The sequence below is a fragment of the Candida theae genome (genome assembly GCF_024610275.1).
Source record: "Candida theae strain CBS 12239 chromosome Unknown scaffold63, whole genome shotgun sequence".
In the NCBI taxonomy this organism is placed as follows: domain Eukaryota; kingdom Fungi; phylum Ascomycota; class Pichiomycetes; order Serinales; family Debaryomycetaceae; genus Lodderomyces; species Lodderomyces theae.
The window spans coordinates 36271-57561 of NW_026261471.1; the positions used below are offsets into that span (position 1 = coordinate 36271).

The 21291-nt window shown below is 41.7% G+C and overlaps 8 protein-coding genes across 8 annotated transcripts; 5 read left to right on the forward strand and 3 right to left on the reverse strand. All coding sequences in view use genetic code 12, as the record gives it.

Moving 5' to 3' along the window:
* Window positions 1-137: 137 nt before the first annotated feature.
* On the reverse strand, window positions 138-2156 carry OPT8 (Opt8p; the record flags this gene model as incomplete). Its single annotated transcript, XM_051753768.1, has 1 exon — window positions 138-2156. One exon carries the CDS (start codon window positions 2154-2156, stop codon window positions 138-140), a length of 2019 nt encoding a protein of 672 aa, XP_051607255.1.
* Window positions 2157-2780: 624 nt separating this feature from the next.
* Window positions 2781-5543, reverse strand: KGF57_004277 (VPS18 family protein; the record flags this gene model as incomplete). Its single annotated transcript, XM_051753769.1, has 1 exon — window positions 2781-5543. The coding sequence occupies one exon, from the start codon at window positions 5541-5543 to the stop codon at window positions 2781-2783; it is 2763 nt and encodes a 920-aa protein (XP_051607256.1).
* A 518-nt stretch (window positions 5544-6061) lies between these two features.
* KGF57_004278 (SAC6) lies at window positions 6062-9194 on the forward strand (the record flags this gene model as incomplete). Its single annotated transcript, XM_051753771.1, has 2 exons — window positions 6062-7950; window positions 8075-9194. 2 exons carry the CDS (start codon window positions 6062-6064, stop codon window positions 9192-9194), a joined length of 3009 nt encoding a protein of 1002 aa, XP_051607257.1.
* An 86-nt stretch (window positions 9195-9280) lies between these two features.
* Window positions 9281-10342, forward strand: POP2 (CCR4-NOT core DEDD family RNase subunit; the record flags this gene model as incomplete). The annotated part of the gene is made up of 1 exon (XM_051753772.1): window positions 9281-10342. One exon carries the CDS (start codon window positions 9281-9283, stop codon window positions 10340-10342), a length of 1062 nt encoding a protein of 353 aa, XP_051607258.1.
* Window positions 10343-10478: 136 nt separating this feature from the next.
* NOG2 (putative GTPase) lies at window positions 10479-12010 on the forward strand (the record flags this gene model as incomplete). Its single annotated transcript, XM_051753773.1, has 2 exons — window positions 10479-11285; window positions 11345-12010. 2 exons carry the CDS (start codon window positions 10479-10481, stop codon window positions 12008-12010), a joined length of 1473 nt encoding a protein of 490 aa, XP_051607259.1.
* Window positions 12011-12025: 15 nt separating this feature from the next.
* KGF57_004281 (uncharacterized protein) lies at window positions 12026-14436 on the reverse strand (the record flags this gene model as incomplete). The annotated part of the gene is made up of 2 exons (XM_051753774.1): window positions 12026-12080; window positions 12155-14436. 2 exons carry the CDS (start codon window positions 14434-14436, stop codon window positions 12026-12028), a joined length of 2337 nt encoding a protein of 778 aa, XP_051607260.1.
* A 267-nt stretch (window positions 14437-14703) lies between these two features.
* Window positions 14704-18420, forward strand: KGF57_004282 (uncharacterized protein; the record flags this gene model as incomplete). The annotated part of the gene is made up of 2 exons (XM_051753775.1): window positions 14704-14772; window positions 15259-18420. The coding sequence occupies 2 exons, from the start codon at window positions 14704-14706 to the stop codon at window positions 18418-18420; spliced, it is 3231 nt and encodes a 1076-aa protein (XP_051607261.1).
* Window positions 18421-19104: 684 nt separating this feature from the next.
* KGF57_004283 (uncharacterized protein) lies at window positions 19105-21174 on the forward strand (the record flags this gene model as incomplete). The annotated part of the gene is made up of 1 exon (XM_051753776.1): window positions 19105-21174. The coding sequence occupies one exon, from the start codon at window positions 19105-19107 to the stop codon at window positions 21172-21174; it is 2070 nt and encodes a 689-aa protein (XP_051607262.1).
* Window positions 21175-21291: the final 117 nt, after the last annotated feature.

The following is a 21291-nucleotide window of genomic DNA, read 5'->3' on the forward strand; positions in this document are numbered from 1 at the left end:
TACAAAGAAGAGATTTTGAGATCAACAACATTTTGCAGAGTTTATTTTTGGTATTGAGCCTCTAATTGAGTCTTTGGCTTGTTGCGTTTCAAACCGATGCTTACAGATAAAGAAGTTCACAAAATAGTTTATAATTTCTAGAAATGTTTGACTCCCAAGCTTGTAAGAAGCATGGTAAATCCACTAAACAACCCTTCTCCAAGCACCAATCCACTGCTAAATATAATCATGCTCGTCTTGCCTCTATCGCTGAGATGGTGCCAATTGTATGCTATCAATCCGCCAATGAATCTGGCAAGGGTAAAGTTTGGTGTATTGTACATCCCAACCCCAACTGCGACCCCATTAGGAAGGTATGTCAAGTATTTGTAATACTTTGAAGTTTGCGGCAAGGTGTGCTTCAAAAGGGAAATCATCGCAAAAATGACTCCAAATGTGATGGCAAACTCCATTGCTTTTGGAGGTAATCCTTCACCAGTGACCAAACGTGAGCAATCTATCCATATAACAGCCGTTGGAATCCGAAATGTTTCGTTGGGGATGGTGTAAACTGACATGTATACTTGGTACATGATGGAGCTGAGAAACACGGAGAATATTGTGCCAATGATTTGAGCAATAAATTGCGCTTTCGGCGAAGCTCCTATCAAATGTCCGGTTTTGAGATCTTGCATGAGATCCCCTGCCTGTTGCGCCCCTGCTTCAGCAACGCCACCTGAAATCAAATTAATGAGAATCTTTGCTGGATGGTTGGAGGGGATTATGAATGCAAATATAAGCTGTGATAGTTTGCCGATCCCACTCACTGGGTTGATGTCGGATACACCAAGAGTCCTCGTGGCAAGAACACTAAACAACATGGCAAGTATGATGGCAGTTAGTGATGCGTAAATTGGGATCAACTTCCCAAATATGATCCGCATCGTAACCACACACAAAATGGTGGATAACAATGTGCCAATCAACGCAACCTTATTGGAAATGAGAAACTGTTTTGGGATTTCGAGACGTTGGGATGTCGCTCTGTTGCCAACGTTTTCTCCTCTATCTAGTTCCAATAGCGATTGCTGCAATTCCAAGGTGTACGACTCTTGGCGGTGTTTGTAGTCGATTAGAAAATCGTGTATCGACTTCACACTCAATACAATAAAAGAAACCAACGAATCTGCAACCATGATGCTCAAACTGATCCAAAGTATCCAACCCTGTCCACCAGTTACCCAGTCATCAATAGGACCAGGTGCCCACTTCATGTACCTTGACAACGGAGCCAAAATTCCCCACCCCAATACAGCACCAAAAAGCATGTACGACACTGTAGGAAGACCCATAATCATCCCTTGACCAATGTATGCTGGCGATGGTTGAAAGTCCCACAAGTACTCCGTCGATGCAGATGTGCCAAAAATGGGAACTTTTTTCAAAACTGGGAAGAAGAAGGACACAATGGTGTACGTGGACGAGATGAGAAAGGTGTACGTCAAGGACTTCATGTTGGAGTTGTAGTCTGTGGAGTCGATAAGTTGACTTGTAGATGTTTGTTGTTGCAAAAGTGGCCCAGTTGTACTCTTGTTGACATCCTCCTCCTCCTCCTCCTCCTCCTCATTATCACTTTCATAAATCTCGGTTCCATGCAATACTGAGATTAGTGTGGCTGTGGCACTTCCAGAAGGAAAGGGGAGCTTTTCTTTAACAATGACCTGTTTCCGCAACGGGATTGCAAAAAATACTCCAAAGAGTCCCAACCCCATCGACCATATAATAAGCTCTTTTGTCGAAAAAACGATACGTCGTCCCAATCCTGACTCCTCTCCAGTCATGAATTTTTCAATTGCCGGAATTATACCCACAAAGCCATAACATAATGGGCCAGTGCCCACTGCCACAGCAATGCTCTGTATGTAGACATTTTCCACATCGGTAAAGCTCAGCGACAATGGCGTTAGCTTAAACGCAGCAAATCCGAGCAATGCCGCTGGTAGGGACATCATGGACACCCAGCCTGTTTGCAACCCGAATTGAAAATTTGATATTAAAATCACTGACCCGATTAGTAATCCAACAATGGTTGCCCTGAGGGTCACTTGTGGTAGTCCTAGTTTGGCCAAGTATGCAGTCCGTCGAGGCAGCTCGTCAGTGTGGGGCTCTGCCGGCATTGTGTAGTCTAGGAATGTGTCTTTGGCGAGTTTGCAATGCAATCAATGGTTGTTGGTTTGTTGATAAAATGCGCAAAGAAAATGAGTCACGTGGAAATGAAAAAAAGAAAATTTTATCTACTAACAGCAGCAAAAGGCACATGCCAAGAGGAGATGGTACAAAGAGTGTGAGCTATATCTGAAATCTCATATGGAGCTTCTCACTCTGCCCGGTTAAGATATTTAAAGACTTGCTCAGATAAAGCTCGATCCCGCAAGGTCTGTTTTTAATTTCCCATTTCGGCAAAGATGTGCGGAATATCATTTGTCACGTGCCAATTGAAGACTAAAGACAACCACTATCATCATAATGAGCTCTAGTGTTATTTAAGCCGCGGCTGATGACATCAATGTTGCTCTCAGTCTACTTCCTCACTGCAAAAAGGGAGTTGCAGTGTGGACGTGTGAATACAAATCCAAATTTTACATCGATTTCCCAATATTTACTGTTGATTGGCAATTGATTTGAATTGCAACTTCTAAAAATCCTTTGGACCATTCATTGGAGAGGAACTATATAGAGCATTAAAGGTTGCTCTATAATCATTGCTAGTAATATTATTAAATTTCATTTACTTTTGACCTTCACAACTCCCAATCTTTGATCTCGTCAATATCTCTGTCATTTTCTTCCAAGTAACCGATGTCAATTTCGTTGATACTGGATTCATTGCATAGAATGCACTCTTTGCATAGCATGTCATCGATCTGCAGCTTTATCTCCTGATGATCCTTGTCTTGGTTTCGAATAAAGCTTTGATAAAGCTTTTTGAAGTTGTAGTTGCCCTTTGACTTGAGATTATATCGAACCAAGCATTCCTTGTGGAAACCATGTTGGCAGTTGTCAAAAAATATAAATTTTTTCGTGGCTAGCAAGTTGTGGCAAAGGTAGCATGTGGACCCTGGCTTTATGACCGAGTAGTGTTCTGACTTCTTTTGGGTCTCGTCTAAAGCCTCTTGTTTCAAAGTTGTGAGCAAGGAATGGTTTTCTTGAATTCTCATGTTTATATCCTGTAAGGTTCTCTTGTACTCGTTGAGCGAGTCCACTATTTCGTCTCTGAAATTGTTTATAGTGACCGTTTCAGGGAAAAGTGGTAATAAATCTTTCAAGCCTAGTGGGGAGTTTCTTTGTATGTAGGAGAGTGTTGCATTCAACTTGTTGGACGAGGAGTCAACTTCGTCAAGACCAGCCTGCTTACCCTCGCAAGTTCTGTCAATAAGATGCTTGGCAAATGTCAACCACAAGTGTCTTCTGATGCTGTAACTTTCCTTTTCCAACTTGTTGTCGTCTTCGGACTTGTCGCCATCCTCGGCAATCTCTTCATACTTACCAAGTACAAGTTCCCCCAATTCAATAGCATTATTTTTCAAAGAAACCTCTAGGGCCTGCTCATACAATCCCATGTCAATGTAGATCAAAACTGCAGGATGCACCTTGTGATGGAGCAAGCATAGCCTTTGGATAAAGTTCTGGTCATATGCAGTCTCATGATTGATGAACTTTATAATCAAGTGGTTGGCATCGTCGTGGTGGGTGATTAAAAGGGACAAGTAGTAATTGTTTAGTTGCTTGCTTTTGTATCCCTTGTCATGCACCTTTAGTAGAAACTTGATGGCAGCGTTTTGGTTCAAGGGGAGTTTGCGGTTCTTTTCGCAGTATGCAAGTATAGCCGGAAGAAGCCTTTCATAATCCAAATCAAACTTGAGCCATGTGTCGATAATTTTGGCGTGGTTCAACAAGAAAGCACTGGCGTGATTATACACCTCGTCTACGTTTCTTGAGTAAACCTTGATTAGAGCTTTTTCGGCGAGTGGCCAATTTTTTTCACTCATCTGGTACTTTAAAATGAACTGGTAGTCATCTATGGTTTCGGCATAGAAAAGGGCCCTTTCTCCGCTCAAAATATTGTAGATGGATCTGTCAAGCTGTTTGTGGTTTTTCTTTACGAATTCGTAAAACCGCTCATCATTTGTTCTTGTCATCAACTCGATTATCCAAGTGGATAGCACAACTACTCTGACTCTATTCTTTCTGTTTATTGCAAACTTTACCAACAAGTAATCAATCAACAAGCCCGTCGCATGTGACAGATTCAACATCAAGCACACTTTCTCAAACGGTTCCGTCAGTCTAGCTAGTATTCCAATACCCTTCTTTTGCAAATTGATAAGTTCTTTGTTGCTCAGTTCAAGTCCAAATCCGCCTCTTTGTAAATAGTCGTATCCTTGTTTGATCAACACCAAATCTCTTTTGAAAAAGTTCTCTTCACTATCTTCAAGACAGTTTAAAGCTTCCTCGAATTTGTTCATCTTGTAGTAGTCATACCAGACTAAGCTACTCTCATTGGATATAACTATCTCGTAAATCGAGTCCTTTGTGTATATCCAGTACGAAGTGGCATCGCTGGCAATTCCTCTGATATGCTCTTCTATGTTTAGTACTTTCGATTCCTGGCTGAGTTTATTGTAGATGAATACTTGCTTACCATGGTAGCCGATAAGATGGTGGGGTGTTAGAATAATATCATCTATGGTGTCATTCAATGTGGAAAATTGTATTTCGTCATCGTTGGTGGCAACGTCTTTTCCAATGTAGACGTACTTGTTGCCACTCGTAGTCAACACCCACTTGTCACTAGGGCCAACTTTTTCCATAACTGGTTGGGTTTTAAACACTTTTGACAACTCGTTGAATGATGTATCGAAACAGGACCAGGTGTAGATTGCATCTCTAGTTATGATGTTTATCAACGATTGGTTTTCGGTGACTGCTATCCCACGAACTTGAGATTCTACAGTGTGGACATGCTTCAAGTGTTGAATGTCGCTTTTTTTGGCATCATCATGTGGTTTGATGGCTGATAAGTAAATGTATCCTGCTGTCGTAGCCATCACAATTGTGCTGGAAGACGCAAAGGCAAGTGCTTCAACATCCATACCCTTGAGCTTTGGTAAAAGCTTGAATGATTTGTAAGATTTGTGCAAGTAAAAGTATTGCTGGTCGATTCGAACGATGAGATGTTGTGCTGTTGGATCAACCCATGCTTTGAATGAGCCACCCTTCAATGGCATAGTAAACTTCACCAACTTTGACGGGTTATTCAAATCAATCTTGTACAACACATCTCCAACAAATAGATACATCTGGCTATTGGCGACGAGGAGCTTGTTCAACGCATGAAGTAAATCAAATTGCAATTGGACTGGCTTGACTTCAAACAGTGGTTTCTGTAGATTGTTATATATGGAGATCTGTTGCTGGTCCAAGGAATGTGCAGTGTATGTTGAAGGGCTAGTGGACCCGTTCACAGACGGGGCAGTCTTTTCCATTCGTCGTGATCCATTCATGGAGCTGCGGGGGTTGTAGATGTTGTTGATAGGAGAGGTTGTAATTTTGGAGCTACCAATGAAGTAAAACTAGAGAAGAAAGCAGTAGTTGCAGTTGTTGCAGTTATAAAGAAAGAGAAGCTTCAACAAATGGACTGGTTTACATCGTAGAGCTTCAAAAGAGCAAGCATGCGGTGCTTGCAATGCAGACCCGGCCCAGCAGCGTGGAGCAGCTCTCTTAAGATGACTGACTGCGCCACAGAAGTAGAAAACGAATGACTACAAGTGACTAGAGAGAACATACCAACAACAACCATTTCAGGCTAATCCATGTCCTTACCTACTAAGGCCCTACCACTTGTTACTTGCTACTTCCTCTAGTGGTCCATTCGTGCTGAGTGATTAACTGCTTTAGTACCACCACCCCACTATCTCTTCAAAACACTTTCAACGCCACTCACTCGCAGAGGAGAAGAAAAATTAAATTAGAAACTTCGGACATAAGTTTGCTATCATCAAAGACCAACCCATCAACTATAATGAACGTCTTGAAGTTACAAAAAAAGTATCCCGTCTTACAACAGTCTGACCTTTTCAATATAATTGAAGATTTCAGAGCAATTGACTTGGAGGATAAAGGTTGGGTGGAGAAGAAAGATGTGATCAACAGCGTTAGCAAACAGGGAGAGTATTCCTACGACGAGACAAGAGAAACATTGAAGCATGTTGATGTTGACGCTTCTGGACATGTCGAATTGGATGATTATGTTGCTTTAATTGCCAAGTTGAAGGAGTCAAAGGGAGGAGCTTCAGAGGCTCCACAGTTGCACAAAAAAGCGGCTCCCCCAATTCCCAGCGCCAGCGCAAAGAATAAAACCTACATCGAGGGAAAGACATCGGGAACCACCCACACCATCAATGATGAAGAGCGTACTGAGTTCACCAGACATATTAACTCCGTTTTATCTGGTGATGGCGAAATTGGAGACCGATTGCCCTTTGATACTGAAACGTTTCAAGTGTTTGACGAGTGTAGAGATGGTTTGGTGTTGTCGAAATTGATCAACGATTCGGTTCCAGACACTATCGATACGAGAGTTTTGAACTTGCCAAAGGGGAAGAAACAGTTGAACAATTTCCAAATGTCGGAGAATGCAAACATTGTCATTAACTCGGCAAAGGCAATTGGGTGTGTTGTTGTCAATGTCCATTCTGAGGATATCATTGACGGCAAAGAACATTTGATTTTGGGTTTGATTTGGCAGATTATTCGAAGAGGATTGTTGAGTAAAGTGGATATCAAGTACCACCCTGAATTGTATCGTTTGTTGGAGGATGACGAGACTTTGGAGCAATTTTTGAGGCTTCCACCTGAACAAATTCTTTTGCGTTGGTTCAATTATCATTTGAAAAATGCCGGCACCAACAGAAGAGTCACAAACTTTGGTAAAGACGTTAGTGATGGTGAAAACTACACCTATTTGTTGAACCAATTGAAGCCCGATGTCTGTGACTTATCGCCTTTAAAGACTAGCGACGTGTTGTCCCGTGCTGAGCAAGTTTTGGAAAACGCCGACAAAATCGATTGTCGCAAATACTTGACCCCAAAGTCTTTGACTGCGGGGAATCCAAAGTTGAACTTGGCTTTTGTTGCCAACTTGTTCAACACCCACCCTGGTTTGCAACCAATTGAAGAGCACGAGAAGATTGAAATTGAAGAGTTTGATGCAGAAGGGGAGCGTGAGGCTAGAGTGTTTACTTTGTGGCTCAACTCTTTGGATGTGGACCCGCCAGTTGTTTCATTGTTTGAAGATTTGAAAGACGGGTTGATTTTGTTGCAAGCGTTTGACAAGGTGATACCGGGAAGTGTTTCATTCAAGCATGTCAACAAAAAGCCAGCTAGTGGCGAGGTTTCTCGATTCAAGGCTTTGGAAAATACAAACTATGCAGTGGAAATAGGGAAGGCCAATGGGTTTTCGCTAGTTGGTATAGAAGGGTCCGACATTGTTGATGGAAACAGGTTATTAGACTTGGGTCTTGTTTGGCAATTGATGAGAAGAAACATTGTCAACACCTTGGCTGAGTTGGGCAAAGGTGGTCAATTATCTGACGCGGATATCTTGAAATGGGCTAATCAACAAGTCACAAAGGGAAACAAGTCTTCACAAATTAGGTCCTTCAAAGACGCCTCGTTGGCTACGGGAACATTTTTGTTGGATGTTTTGAATGGTATGGCACCGGGATATGTTGACTACGACTTGGTTTACGAAGGAAGGACAGAGGAGGAGAGGTACGCCAATGCCAAGTTGGCTATCTCTATTGCTAGAAAGTTGGGAGCATTGATCTGGTTGGTTCCTGAGGACATAAACGAGGTTAGAAGCAGATTGATCTTGTCGTTTGTAGGAAGTTTGATGGCTGTGGAGAATAAGTAAGAAAAAGAATAAAATGCGCGAGTATGTTTTTTTTTAAAAGGGAAAAAAAAATATGTAGTACACAGCCAACCTCTGTCCCACCCAAGTCAACTGCATGATGAACTTTCTCAGGAAGCGGAGGGCTTCTAACTCGTCACAGGAGTCTATTGAGGAGTCCCAGACAACCAAATCACGTAAACCACCAAACACGGCTTTCCGTCAGCAGAGATTGAAAGCTTGGCAGCCATTGTTGACTCCCAAGTCAGTGATTCCATTCCTTGTTTTGTTAGCAGTGATTTTTGCTCCGTTGGGGATAGCCATCATATACACGACATATAACGTGCAGGAGGTGAATATTGACTATTCACATTGTGGTGATCAAACGGACACATTCACGTCGATTCCAGAAAAATATACTGGCTTCCATTTCAAAGAGAATACAAAGCCAGAGTTTAAATGGAAAGTGGATGGATCGCAGTGTGTCATCCAGTTTAATGTGCCAGACTTGAAGCCTCCACTTTATTTGTACTACAAGTTGACCAACTTCTATCAGAACCATAGAAAATATGTTGAGAGCTATGACTTGGATCAGTTGGGAGGGAAAGCCTTGTCTGGAGATGATGTGACGGACAATTGCAAACCATTGAAACATAGAGAATACAAAGGGGAGCAGAGGCTCATCTACCCTTGTGGATTGATTGCAAACTCTTTTTTCAACGACACCATATCGTCGCCAGTCTTGTTGAATGCTCGTAATGGAGCGGATAACGAGACATACACATTCACAGATAAGGACATTTCGTGGTCTTCTGACCGCAGTCACCGGTTCAAAAAAACAAGCTACAAGGCGGCGGATGTTGTGCCTCCACCAAATTGGGACAAACAATACCCGGATGGGTACACAGACGACAACTTGCCCGATCTACAGCAAATGGAGCATTTGCAAAATTGGATGCGTACAGCAGCACTTCCCAACTTCTACAAATTGTACGGAAAGAATACCACATCTACAATGACATCAGGCACTTATCAAATCGCCATCGATTTGAACTACCCGGTCAAAGTATTTGGCGGTACAAAGAGTATTGTCATCACCACCAACTCCATCTTCGGTGGAAGAAACGTTGCTTTGGGTGTGGTGTATATTATTGTTGCTGTAGTATCACTAGTGTTGGGTGTTGGTTTCTTGTTGCAGTTCTTGATCAAGCCAAGGCGAGTGGGCCATGACTATCTACAACAAAACTATCGTGATCAGTTGTAAGTAAAAAAATCCAACAAAGAAAAAGAAAAGAAAAAAAAAAAAAAAAAATTGTGTTGAACAGTAGAGCTTTGTAGGCAAAACAAACCATGAATGTGAATCCACACCTATACACGTCGTCACCGCAGATTTCCCAAATGCAGTTACTTCAGAGGCAGCATCTACTACAGGAGCAAGGTACTCCGTTGTCTCAGCAGCAGCACTTGACGAATGGGGCTGGGTTGGGTGCTAATCCCGTATTGCAACAGTTGCAGCTCCAACAATTGCAGCAACTGCAACAGCAACAGCAACAGCAACAGCAACAGCAACAGCAACAGCAACAGCAACAACAACTGCAACTGATTCCAATAGTCAAGGAGGTCTGGGCTAACAATCTCGAGTACGAATTTAATAACTTGCGCAAGTTTATCAACGACAAAAGCGTGACGATATATGCAGCAATACATCAGGAGACACCAGGTATTGTTGCCAGGGCAATTGGATCCTTCAAAACAAGTACTGACTACCACTTTCAAACAATAAGGTGTAACTCAGACTTGTTGAATCTAATACAGCTCAGCATCTGTTTCAGCAAAAATGGAGGAAATCCTGTCATTTGGCAATTCAACTTTGCATACGATTTGACAAAGGAGATGTACAGTGAAGAGCATTTGGCCATGTTGGCACAACAGTCATCAGTTAATTTCCAAGCACATATGTCTCGCGGAGTAGACCATTTTGAGTTTGCCGAGTTGTTGATCGATAGTGGGTTGTTGTTGGACAATTCCATCAACTGGGTGTCGTATCATGCAGGATATGATTTGGGGTTTCTTATAAGCTTGTTGACAAATGATAGTCTCCCTGTGGATGAAGACGAGTTCCACTGGTGGTGTGATAAGTACTTTCCCAATTTCTACGACTTGAAGTACATCGGTAATCAAGTTTTAGGATCGGATGAGAAGATGAATAAGCCGTCGATAGAGTATTTGGCAGAAGAGTTGCATTTGTTGCCTATATCTCCAGTCATTCGCCAGCTGTTTGGTAATGCGGGCCAACACCCCACATCCACATTACATGCGTACTTATCAATGGAGTGCTTTAAAGAGCTATTGAGGCAATCAGTGGACCCAACAAGGTACAAGGGAAATATATGGGGGTTGGCGAAGGAGTAGGTACAACAGCTTTAATACATTGTTACTGTCAATTTTGGTTTATTCTTTTTTTTTTTTTCTTTTTTTTTTTTTATCTCTTTCTATCTCATCGCGATAATTTTATCTTCTCTTTTGTCTCCTCTTCCTTTTATAAGCAATGGGGACTCAAAAGAAGGAAAAGCAAAGAAGGATCAGACAGAACGATACCAAGGATGGTAATCTTCGTGTCAAGGGTGAAAACTTTTACCGTGATGCCAAAAAGGTAAAAAAGCTCAGCATGTACAAGCAAGGTAGGGCTGTTCGTAATGCCAAGGGAGAAATAATACAGGCAGCCGATCTTCAGAGTACAGATGTGCCCAATGCAAGGGTCGATCCAAATAGAAAGTGGTTTGGAAATACTAGAGTTATAGCCCAGGACGCGTTGACCCACTTTAGGGAGGCGATGGGAGATAAAAAAGACGATTCGTATCAAGTGCTCTTGAAACGGAATAAGCTCCCCATGTCGTTACTTGACCAAGATAAGACAGAGAGCCCAACTGCCAAGATTGTGGAGACTGAATCGTTTGCATCTACATTTGGACCTAAGCAGCAACGTAAGAAACCTAGAATCGCTGCGTCGTCGTTAGAAGATTTGATGTCCACCGCGGAGAAGGACTCTACCACATACGACGAAAAGATTGAGCTTGATCAGACAATGGGATTGATGGGGGACTCCATTTTGGATAAAGATGACTTCACCCAGGAGGCCAAGGAAGCCATTTTCCACAAGGGACAAAGTAAGAGGATTTGGAATGAGTTGTACAAGGTTATCGACTCTAGTGATGTTATTTTGCAAGTTCTCGATGCTAGGAATCCCTTGGGTACTCGATGTGAGAGGATTGAAAAGTATATCAAACAAGAATGTCCACACAAGCATCTTGTGTTTGTCGTGAACAAAACCGATTTGGTCCCTACGTGGGTAGCCGTATGTATTACCAGATTTTTACCGTTTTTTTTTGAAGGGCATTACTAACATTATTACAGGCTGCTTGGATGAAACACTTGTCAAGCTCATACCCAACTATTGCTTTCCATGCATCAATCAAAAACAGTTTTGGAAAGGGATCTTTGATCTCGCTTCTTAGGCAGTTTGCAACGTTGCACAAGGACAGAAAGTCAATCAATGTGGGTGTCATTGGGTTCCCCAATACCGGAAAGAGCTCCATTATAAATACAATTGTGGGCAAAAAGGCATGTATTGTTGCACCAATTCCTGGTGCTACAAAAGTCTGGCAGTACGTTAAGGTCACCTCTTCGATAAATATTATTGATTCTCCAGGGGTGGTGCCGTCGGAATCGAATGACACCGACGCTGATCTTTTACTACGTGGTGTTGTTAGAGTTGAAAAAGTAAAGGCTCCAGAACAGTACCTATCAGAGGTGTTACAGATTGTTCCGCAAAAGTACATTGCCCGAACGTATGGACTCAAGGAGTCTGAATGTGGAGAAAACTTGTTGGAGACACTTGCTGTCAAAAGTGGTCGTTTGTTGAAAGGTGGTGAGGCTGATGAGAGCTCAGTGGCGAGAAAGATTATTGAAGATTTTATCCGTGGGAAACTTCCGTGGTTTTTGGAGCCACCACAAGATGAAGAGGTTCGTACAGGTGAAGATAAGAAAGCCGGGTATAAGAAAAGGAAAGCTGAGGACTAATAGCTATATAGCTGTCTAATTCTTTGTAGTGTTGTTTTCACTTCGTTGCTTATATCTATCTTGTCCAACTCTGACGTATTGGAGTTGTTGTCAATCGCGTTCAATCTTGCTAGTAGCTCCTTTTCTAGATTTGTTTGGTTAGACTCAAGGATGTTTTCCTCCAATGTTACATTGTTGATATCCTGGATGTCCTCGCTCTTTATACCAAAATCATCAGCAGTTGTATCTCCTAGCAATCCGTTGTTCATTTTCTCCCAATCTTTTGCCAACTCATCTTGCTGTTGATTCTTTGCTTCCAAGTATTCCTTGAATAGTTTTCTTTTGGCCAACGTGGCCTCTATTTTAGCATGCAATTGCTGTTTAAACAATGGAGTGACGTTGTCCACCTTGATATCTAGCGTAACCGCTTGTTGGTTTTCAAATTTCAATCTGACCAAGGTGAGAAACCTCTCGATCCAAACGATTAGCCTGTAAAAGATTTTTTCATCATCGTTGACATAGACATCCCGAATGAAATTCCAAATAACCTCTTCGTGATTGTCCAAAACCGTTTTGATTCTTTGGTAAATTTCGGTGGAGTTCAAGTGGTCGCTGCGTTGTATTGAAGAAAGGGTTTTTAACATCTCGCTGTTTAATCCCTCTAGCGCTGAAAAGGCAATGTGAACTTTCGCTTTGGCAAATACTCTGATCAAAGGGGAGTAAAAATAGTCCACTGTGCTTTTGATTAGGTTTATGAGCTCTGGTTGTCTCCACAACTCTTTGAAAAGAAGTTTGTCACGCGATCGGATTTTCAAAAGCCAATATTGCTTCAAGTTGAGGTACAATGTTGTGTCTTTTCCATTGAAAGAGGCCACTATATCTTCTACCCTGTCATCAGCTGGCGGTTGTAACAAGTTTGTGGATAATGTTGTTAACACCAAGTTGTCACCACCTAGTTTGATTTGCTCCATTTCCGCGGGCGGTAAGTTGACGTAGTTGTCGATTCTCTCCATATAAAGTTCGTACCCAGTCAACTTTTCCCTCAACGTGTGCAACTCCTTTTCAAACCCATTCAAATCCTCATTCAACAACATGATGAGAATCAAGGAAAACAAGTTTCTGGCTCCCGAGTTTTTTGAATCTTCGGCAAGTTGGCTATTCCACGTGGGTAATCTTGGAATATTCACAAATAGCAAATCAATAACTCGAGAAACCATCTTCATTGGGTTTGTGAAGCGCAAAATGGCATACACAAGGCTGTAGGGAAACATTCGATGAAACTTTTTCGTCTTTTTCAAAATTGCGTGGGAGTCGTCCAGGCCGAGGAATGTTTGGTAAACCACGGCTGCAAGTTGTAGCTTACACCAGTCATTGAATGTTTTCAAAAGTGGAGAAGCGTTTTTGATGCTGTCTATGGAACCGATTTCGTTGAATAGGCCCATTACCGCATCATCTTCTCTGGTGACTGATTGTTTAAAGTTTTCAAAGTTTTGCGTCAAATCTTGCATCACTTTTGCAGTTTCATCTTGAAATTCAACCTGCGTTTTCAAGATGTCCATTTCGTGGCTGATTCTGTGCTTGTAGTCCTCTTGATCTTCGGGTGTCATAGTGGTTTTGTCACTTGTTAGGAATGTTTTGAATATGGTTGATGCCGCCACCTCGGGCTTGCTGGCCAATTTCCTGAGCCAGCTCCGGGTGGCCATTCTACTCGTTTCTATGCTGTTTTCGTTGTCTTTTGCCTTGTGTGGTAGTTTGGTGTGCAACGTCAGCATCACTCCCGGTAATTCCTTTTTCAAATCGTGCTCCAACTGACTCAACTGCTGGTAACTTTTGCAAACAAAACTTGACTTCGGCCCTTCCTTTAGCACAACTTGTATTACAAAATCATAGTGATGTGTTGCTGCAAAAAACCAAGATTGCTCACCTTCGACTCTTCTCAATGCGACAATGTTGATATACACACCGTTGACAAACTTCATTCGATCATACTGATGCATCCCGACAACAGTTATGTTTTTTTTCTTTTGAAAGTCAAACTTTTCCAACTTTGCAGTGTCGGAAGCTTTCAAGTGTGGTTTAGTAAGATATTCCATCTCGTTACCTGTGATCAAGACTGAATTGTAAAACACCAACAACCCACCGAGAAGCTTCTTGTTAGCCTGGCTCCTCTTTGTCACTCCGTTTCTCTCGTCTGAAGTGCTAAAGCTTTTGGAATTGAAGTTTTCCACAAATTGAAACACATCCTGCCAAAACTGCTCCTGCTGTTTTTCGGTATTGCTTGTGATGAATGGGAATGTCGATACATATTCATGGAAAAAAAATGAGAGCAACGGAAGTTTATCTGTATCGTCAACCGCTCGCATATCCTTCCACATCAACCTCAACTCATTGTGCAATTGCTTCTCAAGGAGAAACTTTTTCAAAAAATGGCTCTCTAAGGGGTCCATTGTGGAGACAAAGAGGACCCCTCAGTGAGCTTGGTTGAATTTTTCTTTTTTTTTTTGATAATTTGTCGCGGCTCAAAAAATAAAACAGTAGCAACTTTAGCAGTGCGCGGCGCTATCATTTACATTCAAAAGTTGCAAAACAAAAAGGTACTTGCAGTAGGGAGTCACCAGGAAGTAAGCCGTGGGAGAGCGCGGAGCAGAGGTGGCAGATTGTCAAATTTTCTTCGACTGTGTTAAGTGCTTGGCAGGTCTGGACTTTTAATTTAAATGACATTTTTAGCAAATGTCTACGGATTCAGACTGCACATAGATACTCCGTTGCTTCTCAACAATGATGTCTTATCATCGCATTACCTGACTCAGCAGTGTATGTAGTTGAATTTCGATTGTGCTTCCCTTTTTCTACTCCTGGTGGTAATTATCCTCGGTTAAAAATGCTCGGGAAAAAAATCCGCGATTTGCAGCTTTTCTAAAAAAACGTTTTACGCTTTCTGCAGCGAACTCAAGCTGGTTGCTCCAAGAACCAAATTTAAAGGTGATAAAGCTCATGGTTTGAGCCAAGTACTCTCCAACAACACTGTGATTAGGTAGGTTGCTGTAAGGAGCTTGACTGCCAAGAAAAAAAAAACCCTTTTGAATCCAATGGGAAAAAAAAAAAAAAATTTTCCTTACAAAGTATTTCCTCCAAGATAAGAAAGAAATTTTTTTTCCTCTTTCTACTTCTTCTTCTTCTCTACAGATTATTGCCCTTTTTCCCAGCTTTTCATCGTTACCCCCGAGAGAAGCTGCTACTGTGAGTGATTGAAAATAAAGTCCGATAAGTCAGAAGAGAACAAATTTTACCACTATGAACCGCCAAATCGTGAAAAAGATGAAGTTCAAAGCAGTCAAGAACAATATAGGCTCTCAATTGAGGAAGTAGTTGAAGAGTTCAACACTAATTTGTCAAATGGATTATCACCGAAGGAAGCTGAGTCGAGGATTTCCACTTATGGTGCCAACAATTTGGGAAAAGAGGACTCCATATCGTATACCAAGATCTTGGCACATCAAGTATTCAATGCTATGATTTTGGTGTTGTTCATCAGTATGATTATTGCACTTGCTATCAGAGATTGGATTTCAGGTGGTGTCATTGGTTTTGTTGTTGGTATAAATATCCTTGTTGGGTTTGTTCAAGAGGTTAAAGCTGAGAAGACAATGGGGTCATTGCGTAACTTGTCATCACCAACTGCAAGAGTTACTAGAGATGGTAGTGATGTTACAGTCCCCGCTGAGGAAGTTGTCCCTGGTGATATTGTGCATGTCAAAGTTGGAGACACAGTTCCCGCGGATTTGAGGTTGTTTGATTCCATGAATTTGGAAACTGACGAAGCATTGTTGACGGGGGAGTCATTGCCTGTACAAAAAAATCACACTGTTGTGTATGACGATTATTCCGTGCCTGTCCCAGTGGGTGACAGGTTAAACTTGGTTTATTCATCCTCGGTTGTTTCAAAGGGTAGAGGATCGGGTATTGTTTATGCAACTGGGTTGAACACTGAAATTGGTCAAATTGCACAATCTTTGAAAGGTGATACTGGTTTGATTCGCAAAGTTGACAGGTCAAATGGTAAACCTAGAAAAAGAGACTACGGACGTGCTTGGGCAGGAACCGTTTACAACGTTGTTGGAAACATTCTCGGTGTGACTGAGGGGACGCCGTTGCAAAAGAAACTTTCTTGGTTGGCAATATTCTTGTTTTGGGTGGCTGTTGTTTTTGCCATTGTTGTTTTGGGCTCACAAAAGATGAATGTCACCAGGAACGTGGCCATATATGCCATTTGTGTTGCATTGTCAATGATTCCGTCGTCACTTATTGTAGTATTGACCATCACAATGGCCATTGGAGCTCAAGTGATGGTGACAAAACATGTCATTGTGAGAAAGTTGGACTCGTTGGAGGCGCTAGGTGGTATCAACGATATCTGTTCCGACAAGACGGGTACATTAACACAGGGTAAAATGATTGCCAAAAAAGTCTGGTTGCCAAATGTTGGTACATTGGAAGTGCAAAACTCAAACGAGCCTTATAACCCAACAGCAGGCGATGTAAGGTATGCACCATATTCACCGCTTTACATTAAGCAGACTGATGAAGAAATTGATTTCAAAAAGCCTTTCCCAGACCCAATGCCACAAAGCATGCACGACTGGCTAATGACTGCCACTTTGGCCAATATCGCCACCGTCAACCAAAGCAAAGACGAAGAGCTGGGTGAATTAGTTTGGAAAGCTCATGGGGATGCCACTGAAATTGCCATTCAGGTTTTCACCACCAGATTGGGCTATGCAAGAGAGTCGCTTGTTGACGGATTTGACCATGTTGCTGAGTTCCCCTTTGACTCATCAATTAAAAGAATGTCGGCAGTTTACAAGGACAAGTCTGGAGAGACTAGAGTCTACACAAAAGGTGCCGTTGAAAGGGTTGTGCAATTGTGCACCACATGGTATGGTGAAGGCAGTAATGATTCACAAGAATTGAGAAAGTTGACTGATGTTGACAAGCAAACCATTGAAGGAAATATGTCTGCACTTTCATCTCAAGGGTTGCGTGTATTGGCGTTTGCTACTAGATCCTGTGATGGCGTTTGTGATAGTCGTGACGCTGTTGAATCCAACTTGATTTTCCAAGGTCTTATTGGCATTTACGACCCACCAAGAGAAGAGACCCGTGATTCGGTAAAGTTGTGTCATCGTGCTGGTATCAATGTCCATATGCTTACTGGTGACCATCCAGGTACTGCAAAAGCCATTGCTCAGGAAGTTGGCATCATCCCTCACAACTTGTACCACTACTCAGAAGAGGTTGTCAAGGTAATGGTTATGACGGCTAACGAATTTGATGCTTTATCGGATAACGAAATTGACAACTTGCCTGTATTGCCATTGGTAATTGCTCGTTGCGCACCACAAACCAAAGTGCGTATGATTGAGGCGTTGCATAGAAGAAAGAGATTTGTGGCAATGACTGGTGATGGTGTTAATGACTCCCCATCTTTGAAGAAAGCCGATGTTGGTATTGCTATGGGTATGAATGGGTCCGATGTGGCAAAAGATGCCTCCGATATTATCCTTACTGACGACAACTTTGCCTCCATTTTGAATGCCATTGAAGAGGGTAGAAGAATGTCGTTGAATATTCAGAAATTTGTTTTGCAATTGTTGGCTGAAAACGTTGCCCAAGCTATCTACTTGATGGTGGGGCTTGTGTTTATGGATAATGATGGGTTCTCAGTGTTTCCGCTTGCTCCAGTTGAAGTTTTGTGGATCATTGTTGTCACTTCATGTTTCCCAGCCATGGGATTGGGGCAAGAGAAGGCACAATCTGATATCCTAGACTTGCCACCTAGCAACACCATTTTTACGTGGGAAGTCATTATTGATATGTTTGCTTATGGGATCTGGATGGCGGCTTGCTGTCTTGCTGCATTTGTTGTTATCCTTTACGGTAAAGGCAACGGAGAGTTGGGCTCAGATTGCAACACTGGATCTGGAGAGCAGTGTAAGTTGGTGTTCCAAAGTAGATCAGGAGCCTTTGCCGCTTTCACTTGGTGTGCCTTATTACTCGCGTGGGAGTGTATTCACTTGAGGCGTTCCTTCTTCCACATGCACCCTGATTCGGAAAAACCATGGTATTTGCAATTGGCGTCTGACTTATGGGAGAATCAATTCCTCTTTTGGTCAATCATATTTGGGTTTGCAACTGTTTTTCCCTTGGTGTATATCCCGGTCATCAATGACAAGGTGTTCTTGCATGGACCAATTGGATATGAATGGGGTGTTGCCGTTGCTTTCACAGTGGCATTCCTTATTGGGGCGGAGGTCTGGAAGCTGATCAAGAGGGTTTACTTCAGAGCGCAATCGCGCAAGAGAAGTGATATTGATGCTGGCGATGTGTTTGAAAAGTACGCGTCATTCAGCAAGGAGAACACCTTGGTTTAAATGTATAGTTTGTTTTTAGTTTGCTTTTAGTTTGTCTTTCAGTGGAGGTTTTTAAGGGTTCAAGTCCCTTCTTATCCATGAGGGTTTTCCTACCACAATATACATTTGTTTGTTTTAAAGTGTATATTTTGCAGTATTTTTAAGAACTTGATGAAATGTAATTTCTATGGACCATCAATCTTTCCTGTGCAAGGATGAAATGACATGTATAGGATGGAAGTACCCTATATTGTGTATAAATATCTACGAAGTTAATGTCAGTTTAAGTGTGGTAATTTTACTTGATTATATAGAAAAGGGGGAAAAGACCCACCTTTAAACTTCAGGACTCTACAAAGGCTAAGTGCCTGAAACATTAGTGATCCATGTTTTAGGTTCGAGAATCGTCTTCTGAAACTCTTATCAGTTTAGTAAGTGTTTCAAAATATCTATTCCTATTCCTGACAGTAATATTATAAGTGGTTATTCTCTAGAAAACTGTACAAATGATTTATGTGGGAAATACTATAATTCAAATGTGTGAATAATAAGATTAACACATTGAATTTGCGACATTGATAATATTTTCACGACAATGAAGTGTTACCATGTAACACTTGGAGTTGCAATTTATCAAGACGATTGGAAAGTAATTATGTGTCGCGTTTTTGCCCCTGATATATATTTTTTGACCACCTTTGCAGCATGAGACTCACCCTTGACTTGTACCAGTTAGACATTTTGCAGAGAGTTTTCTCCTTCGTTGAAGTCAAGGAGATCACTCAATTACTCAATGAGCACTTTTTGCTGCACAATCCAAGTATAAAAATTGCCATTCACCGCAGACTTGAAAGAGGATTTGGCTACTTCCATAAAACTTCCAGGAATTACGGAGACGAAAACAACTACCCAGACCTGAGATCTCAAGACCGCAATGCATTGAATCGAGAGCAATATGAAATGGTTGATGCTTACTGCGTTAATAAACAGATCCATACAACATCCAAGATCTCTTATGGACTTTGTCATATGGTTGACCTTCTAGACTTAGTTGAGTTGATTAAGGCCTTACAGCTGAGCAATACTGCATCATTGATGTTTGAATTGGACTTTAGCTACAAGTTCACAATTGACATGAACAAGTTTATGAAGCTGTTTGATCACATTAGTGATCGAGTAGTGGAATTGTCAATGGGATTGAAGAGGCTCCACATCTTGGAAGGAGATATCTGTTTCAGAAACCTTGAAGTGTTCTCCAGTCACATGTGCGGCGTTTCTGGTTCCTTTAAATGCCCCAAGTTGAAAGAACTTGTATTTAATGCATTGGGAGGTGTTGAAGTTGGAAAACTCCCCCCAGTAAAGCGACTAGAGTTTGCATGTACCAAATGGCTACGTAAAGAGGAGATGGTCAGCTCATGGGATGGGCCAGAGGGGTTACGCATCATCCGGTTACAAGGAGGGTTCGTTAACTGCATTGATAGAACTTTTATGAAAGAAATTCTCGAATATGCATGCCCCAACACCATGATTGATTGCATTGGTAAGCTATATGGAGATGTCATTGCGTTGTTGTTTAGCGCTTTACAAGAAAAGCGTTGTATTTTAAGGTCGCTTTCTGTTGATTACCTTATTCACCAGTTTTATCCTCCTTGTTATTCATTACATCTTTCTGGCGTGCAAGATATGTTGGTGCTCCAGAACATGCCGGCAACTTTGAAGGTGCTTGAAATATCAAATCTTCATGTTTACGGGATTAGTGCTAAGTATTTATTGAACTTGATGCCAGAAGGTTTAGAAAGTTTGACTTTATTGGAAAACTATTCGATAGAATGGGAGGAAATTTTGGACCTTTTGAGATTTCGCATGTTGAGAAAGGTAGCATTGCTGCTGGCTGTGCATTCGATAAAAACAGCTTTCTTTCCTGATTTGCTAAAGGAGTTGAGCTTTTGCAATTGTGGCTGGCAAACCAATCAGTTCACTTTTCCTAAGAATCTAATTTGTATGCGATTAGGAGGTATTGGAGGTCTACATGGAGCAATGACTGATTTCGACATGTCACAATTTCCGTCAACTTTGAAACAAGTTGAACTACGGGACAATAAAATTGTCACCATTGACCTTTCCAACGTGAAGAAGCTTCAGAATTTGTCGTTGTGTAGAACGGAATTTGAAGGTTTAAAGTTGCCACAAGTTGATTCATTGAGCGTTGAGCATTGTCAGAAGATACCTGAGTCTTACTGTGGCGGGGTTGAGCAGTATTTGTGCTTTAGGCAATGCAATCTTGAGAATATGACTTTGAAGCTTGGGTGCGGCTTAAAGTACTTGGTCTTGTCCCGTTGCAACATATCCAAGTTTGGAGTTGACCTACCAGGTTGTTTGGAAGAGGTTGATTTGTCTCATAACAACTTGACTGAGTTTCCCGCACAGCTTTCCAGCTTGAAGAGGTTGCGCTTGTTGAATATTGCAGATAACAGAATTCAGAATGGGCATATTGATTTTCAGACTTGCTCAATCGAAGCGTTGGATATTTCCTGTAATTTGATTGAGGAGATCAAGTTGACTTTTCCAGGTCCAACTAAACTCATGTATCTTGCATTGCATGACAATAAGATGAAAGAGATTTCAAATGAGTCAATCGGCAGTCATCCCAGGTTGTTTAAAGTTGAGTTGGATGAAAACGGATGCAACGTTATTAACAATGTGAAGTTGCCAAATGCAGCTGACCAAGATTATTTTGAGGAGTGGGAGATCAGTGGTGCAATAAAGAGGGAGTAGTGCTAAGTATAGTCAATTGTATAATAATTAAGCGTGATTGAGAAGACCGATATAGTCTTATATACGAACGTGTAGAAAATGTGGGTGCTAAGTTAAGCACTAACAATAGAAAAACTT